The 6,686-nt window shown below is 42.7% G+C and overlaps 1 protein-coding gene across 1 annotated transcript in view; it reads right to left on the bottom strand.

Moving 5' to 3' along the window:
* Positions 1–6,261, bottom strand: part of LOC144222465 (uncharacterized) — a 24,001-nt gene extending 17,740 nt beyond the window's left edge. The window contains 1 exon segment of the mRNA XM_077752970.1: positions 6,231–6,261. Coding sequence (XP_077609096.1) covers positions 6,231–6,261 — 31 coding nt within the window.
* Positions 6,262–6,686: the final 425 nt, after the last annotated feature.

The raw sequence follows: 6,686 nt of genomic DNA on the forward strand, positions 1-6,686 counted from the left end.
CTCTCTCTCTCTCTCTCTCTCTCTCTCTCACACACACACACACACACACACACACACACACACAGCAAGCAATTCTTGGACGCCAGCAGGGTGTCTGAGAATTCAACACAAATCTGATACTAACTATTCAGAGATAGCATCAGATTCCACAGGTTAAGGGCTCAGTCCTGCAAAACTATCCCCCCAGCCCCAAATGCAGACACCAGTCACAGGCCCCAGGCTGTTACCTGTGCTTTTCACTGACCAGCTACAGATTGGAAGTTCCAACAACCTCCTCCTTGGACTTCAAATGTCAGTCACAAGTCCAGATTATTACTTGTACTTCTGACCAACTGGCTATAAATTAGAAGTTCTGAGAACCTTCTCCTTAGGTTCTTATAATTTGCTAGAGCAGAACTCAGGGGAACAGATTTACCAGTTTATTAAAGAATACAAATCAACAGCCAGATGAAGAGATACATAGGGAAGGTATAGGGAAAGAGATCCACTCCCCTCCTGTCTCCATGTGTTCACCAACCTGGAATCTCTCTGGATCCAGTCCTTTTGGGTTTTATGGAGGCTTCACTGCATAGTCATGATTCACTAAGTCATTGGACACTGGCTGGATTCACTAAGTCATTGGACACTGGGTGATTCAACCTCCAGTCTCTTTCCTCTCCCCAGAAGTCAAGGGGTGAGGTTGAAAGTTCCAACCTTCTAATCACATGGTTGGTCTTCCTGGCAACAAGCTCACCAAGGATGGGATCCAGAAGTCACTTTCATTAGTAACAAGACACTCATGTCACCTTTATGTTTCTGAAGCCTTCTTACAAACTATGGATAAAAACTAAATGTATCTGAGAAATGACTGAATATATATTTCTTTAAAAATTTTTTAAAGTTTTTTAACTTATTTTTTGAGAGAGAAAGAGAGAGAGAGAGAGAGAGAGAGAGAGAGAGAATCTCAACCAGGCTCCACACTGTCAGCACAGAGTCCAATTCAGGGCTCGAACCCACAAACTGTGAGATCATGACCTGATCCAAAACCAAAAGTCAGATGCCCAACCAGCCAACTGTGCCAACCAGGCACCCCCAAATATATATTTCTTATCAATTATTATATCATATATGGCTGAGAAAATTAGTGACGAAAGGGAGAGTCAAGGGACTTTTCCAAAAAGGGTAGAAATCTTTAAACAGTTATTGGTTAATAAAGCAGATATTGGTGGAGTCAAAACCAAGGCATTAATGCAGCTCTATTGGAGGTTGAGTGGACTGATGGGACCCTCTGCTGGTCCATCAACATTGACATGCCCTAAACAAATCCACTCAATTCTCCCTAGTTTGGAGGAATTTTATTTTATTTTATTGTTTATTTCTTAGAGAGAGAGAAGGAGAGAGACAGTGCAAGCGGGGGAGAGGCAGAGAGGGTGGGAAAGACACAGAATCCGAAGCAGGCTCCAGGCTGTCAGCACAGAGCCTGATGTGGGGCTCAAACCCATGAACTGCAAGATCATGACCTGAGCCGAAGTTGTATGCCTAACCAACTGAGCCACCCAGGCGCCCCTAGAAGAATTTTAAGCCAGAAAGCAAAGATAACAATGGGAAAACTGACCTCAAGTTACTAGGGGTAATGATTTGACAACTTAATCAGGATAAGGATTGATGAAGGAATCACAAGTTCCCTTGGGCAGATCCCTGGCTTGGGGACCCAAGTTTGCATGAACATGTGTGGGTAAAATGGCCAGGGTAGGGAAAACCTTTCTAGGACTCCTTGACATGGGTTTTTCCAAAACCTGTTGGTGAAGTCCTAACAGAGACTACAGCTAGATTGGGAGAGATATTAGGATGCAATCGTTGATGAGATTAAGATGGAAGTTTGGATGAAAATGAAAATGTGTCAGTGGACTTTATGTGAAATGGTTGCATCTCCCTTGCCTGAATGTATTATTGGGATGATGTCTGACTGCAGAGTACTTCTCCTACCTAGTGTTGTAGAACAGAAGGCATATAAGTTAAGCCTTCAGCCAGTATTAATTGAACATGTTAAATGGGAATTTACACAATTTCTAGAATCCACACAGGTTCTTGATTTGAAACAGTATAGAATACCTGGTGGACAAAAAGAAATAGACTGGAACTTATGGCAAAAGTCCATGAGTGCCACCCAGTGGTCATCACTAGGAGTTTGGACCAGAAAATTTCCAGACACAGCAAGTATAATAGACACTGGTTGAGAAACAATTATTAGCTTGCTATTAGGCATTAATTGAAACTGTCCCCACGACTGAAGGTCATAAAATAATCTTGAAATATTAAGTACCCACAATGTCTTGGATAATGTCAGAGAAACACTCCAGGAAGGACGGCAGTGTGCAGAAGAGTTCCATAATTAAATGGAAATGGTTTATATAAGAACTTGCTACCAGAGGAATGCAAGAAATCATATTCACAAGCAGACAGACTCTTTTTCTGAGGGCTGACTTTGGAATCACGAAAAGCTGCTTAGTCTATAGATGGCAGTTCCAAGGTGGACAGATGACATCCTGTTTGGAAAGCCACCACACTACGACTGACTGATGTGAAAACTCTGGTCGAAGAATGTGAGAACAATTCAATTCAGTGGGCTGAACTGCATGCTATTTTCCTTCCAATGATGGAAGAATGGAGCAAAGATAAGAACTGCTATGTGTGAGTTATTACTGACTAATGGGTAGTAGCCACTGGCTTAGCCATATGGTCAGGCATATGGGCAATAGAAAACTGGACTATTGAAGTGGTCCCAATATGGGTCACAGCCCTATGAAAATGACTAGGGGAATATAAAAGGTACAGTAAAGTAGAGCATGTCAATGCCCATTAGAAAAGAACCCTTTCTAGGATCCAAAGGACTGGCAAGTGGATATTCTGGTGTGCTTGCTTGAGGCAGCCATCTGGGTCTACGATATGAGCAGACATGGGAGAGATGCAGCAATGCAGACATGAGTTAATCATTGACATATTCCTCTAGCACCCACTGAGACACAAAACATCAGTAAGAACTGTCCTGTCTCTCCACCAAAAAACTACTAGAACTGATACATGAATTCAGCAAAGTCACAGGACATAAAACCGATGTACAGAAATCTGTGGCATTTCTATACACCAATAATGAAGCAGCAGAAAGAGAAATCAAGGAATTGATCCTATTTACAATTGCACCAAAAACCATAAAACGTCTAGGAATAAACTTAACCAAAGAGGTAAAAGATCTATCTGCTGAAAACTATAGAAAGCTTATGAAAGAAATTGAAGAAGACACAAAGAAATGGAAAAGCATTTCATGCTCATGGATCGGAAGAACAAATATTATTAAAATGTCAATACTACTCCAAGCAACCTACATGTTCAGTGCAACCCCTCAGGAAACAACAGATGTTGGCGAGGATGCAGAGAAAGTGGAACACTTTTGCACTGCTGGTGGGAATGCAAACTGGTGCAGCCACTCTGGAAAACAGTATGGAGGTTCTTCAAAAATTAAGAAATAGAACTACTCTATGATCCAGCAATTGCACTACTCAGTATTTATCCAAAGGATACAAAAATGCTGCTTCGAAGGGGCACATGCACCCCAATGTTTATAGCAGTGCTATCAACAATAGCCAAATTATGGAAAGAGCCCAAATGTCCATCAACAGATGAATGGATAAAGAAGATGTGAGACACACACACACACTCACACACATACACACGATGGAATAGTAGTCAGTTTTTAAAAAGAATGAAATCTTACCATTTGCAACAATGTGGATGGAACTACAGTGTATTATGCTAAGCAAAATAAGAGAAAAATAAATATATGATTTCACTCATATGTGGAATTTATGAAACAAAAACAGATGAACATATGAGAAGGGAAGGAAAAACAAGATAAAAACAGAGAGGGAGACAAACCTTAAGAGACTCCTAAATAAAGAGAACAAATTGAGGGTTGCTGAAGAGGTGTTGAGTGGGGGGATGGGCTAAATGAGTGATAGACAGTAAGAAGGACACTTGTGATGAGCACTGGGTGTTACATGTAGGTGATGAATCACTAAGTTCTATTCCTGAAGTCATTATTACACTATATGTTAACTAACTTGGATTTAAATAAAATTTAAAAGGGAAAGAAATAGAAAATTAAGTCACATGACCCCCCCCCCCCCAAAAAAAAGAACGGTGCTGTCTAATGACAAGAGACACAGGGAGCTCAGATGACTATGGAGGAGATTCCTTTGGGGAAGGCCCCACACATAAACTGGCAAGCACATTATGTCAGACTGCTGTCAGTCGTTCCAGGAGGCTGTAAATGGGTCTTTGTTTTTTAATTGAGATATAATTGACATATAACATTATGTCACTTTAAGGTTGTACTGTGGTGTTGATTTGGTACATTTATATATTGCAATATGATTACCACTACAGCATTAGCTAACACCTCTATCATATCACATAATTATTATTATTTTTAATAAATGGGCCTTGACAGGAATAGACATTGTACCGGGCTTTGCATACATGGTGGTAGCTGCAAATAGAACACTACTTTTAAAACTGGAATAGAAGATACTCTAGCAACTGGCACTACTGAGTTACATTTTTTCAGACCAAAGGACACACTTTACAGCTCAGAGTCCAACAATGGACAAAGAGATAACACATCAAATGGATATATCGTGTTGCATATCATTCTCAGAGTACTGGTTTGATAGAGAATTGGAACAGGCAATTGTCTAAAATGGGGGAGATAATGCCATGAAGAGCCAGCTTACACCCCTTCAGGAATCTATGCTTGCATTTAACATGACAGGGGCCAGAGGAGAGTCTCCAATAGATTCTTCCAGTTTGAAGAAACCTCTAAGAGGTTTGAGGCTGAGAGGGTGGGGAAGACGCTGGTAGTATTATACCATTCTTTCCCTACCTGACCTCAGTTTTTTTCTTTCCTACCTGATGCAATCATCTTGGGACCAGAGCTACAACTGCAGATGCGAGAAGCAGAAATGATCCTTAAATGATAAATTGTAACTATACTTAAAAATTTTGGGGCTAGACTTCCTAAGGACCTAATAGAATGTATTATGCCTTTGTATGTTATCTAAATGGGTCAAAGATGACCTCTGTATATTGGTCCCTGGGTTGTTTGTTTCGTCACTGCATGCTGAGCCCAAGTAGCTCAAAAGCTTGCTGGTGCCAAACTTATATTTTTACAAATCCAAGTATTTTAGGGGCACCTGGGTGGCTCAGTCAGTTGAGCGTCCAACTTTGGCTCAGGTCATGATCTAGCGATTTGTAGTTCGAGCCCCACATCGGGCTCTGTGCTGACAGCTCAGAGCTTGGAGCCTGTTTCGGATTCTGTGTCTCCCTCTTTCTCTGCCCCTTCCCTGCTCATGCTCTCTCTCTCTCTNACCACTTAGAACATTCCTGTTTTGCATACCCCATGAAATATCATCCTGTATCTGCTGGCAATATGTAAGGTAAGCCCTGGGCTGTAAAAGGCCCAAGTTGCTACTCCCCTTCAGAGCTCCCTGACCCAGAGACTTCCCACTTTGTTCCTGAATGATATCACCTAGATATATAAGCTCACCCTCTGCTCTCCCTTCCCCCAGCAGTTCCCTTTCCCTTCTCTCCTTCTTTGTGACCCTCGACATTAGCTTCTGTACAGACTCTTACCCTGCCTGCAAACCTTGTCAATGTGTCACCCAATAAAGCTTCTGTGTGCTACTGCTACCCCGTGGTCATGTATTTTTCCTTGATCAGCCCCCACACACCTCAAACTCGTGCAAGTGGCAATGAGGAAGGGAGGATTTCTGGAGGTAATTAGGAAATAGATATTGGGACTGCATAGTCAGTAAGAAAACTAATTAGCAAAAATTCTGGACAGCTTCAAATAGCTGGGATTCAAAATTGGGAATACCACTGTGCCACTTTGGCATGGCATTGCTCTGTGCTATGTTATTCATGGCGTCTCCAGTGCTTCATTACCGGAGCTGGGCAGTTATACCAATATCTGAGTGAATCCAAGCCACTGGAACTGACTTTTGAAGTTAGAGGCACTGAGCTGCCTGAGGAAGGAAGTCAGCTTGCCTGCTTATATGCCCCATTAAACAGATGATGAAGAATGTAAGATCTGAGGACCTGAACAGAAAAGGGACAGGGGTGCATGCCCCTGAACTGAGGGTGAACTATCCCTATCTCATAACAGGCTATGGTGGGAGGAACTCCCTGTCACTGACCAGTCTTCTCGAGAGGAGAGTTCATCCTCATCGCTAGGGACCACTAATGGCAGCTAAGCAAGCCTATAAGGCAGAGATCTCAGGCCAAGCAAGGCTGGTCTCCTAAGTGCAGCTGGCTGAGGCACCTTTGCACACAGCTGGCTTGACTCTGATGTGTTGCACCCAGATCTGCTGTTGCAGATGGCGTCATTCTAGTCCCTCCCTGGAGGGGTGTCCAGACCCCCCTTGGGTTGAAGTGGCTAAAGCATTAAAGTGACTTAAGATGAGGAAGTTTATATTCCTGGTCCTTCTGGGACTCCTAAGCAGGGGGCTATCGTGCTGAACAAGGGCTCCAAACCAGGAGAGGCACACGAGGTCTTCCCCCTGGCCAGCTTCTCACCAGGACAAGGAGACAAGATGGAGGGGAGGAGCCGGGAGAAGAAGACTGGTGTCCTCTAGAGGAACAGACAGCATGAT

This window comes from Crocuta crocuta, unplaced genomic scaffold (genome assembly GCF_008692635.1).
Source record: "Crocuta crocuta isolate KB4526 unplaced genomic scaffold, BGI_CrCroc_1.0 scaffold943, whole genome shotgun sequence".
In the NCBI taxonomy this organism is placed as follows: Eukaryota; Metazoa; Chordata; class Mammalia; order Carnivora; family Hyaenidae; genus Crocuta; species Crocuta crocuta.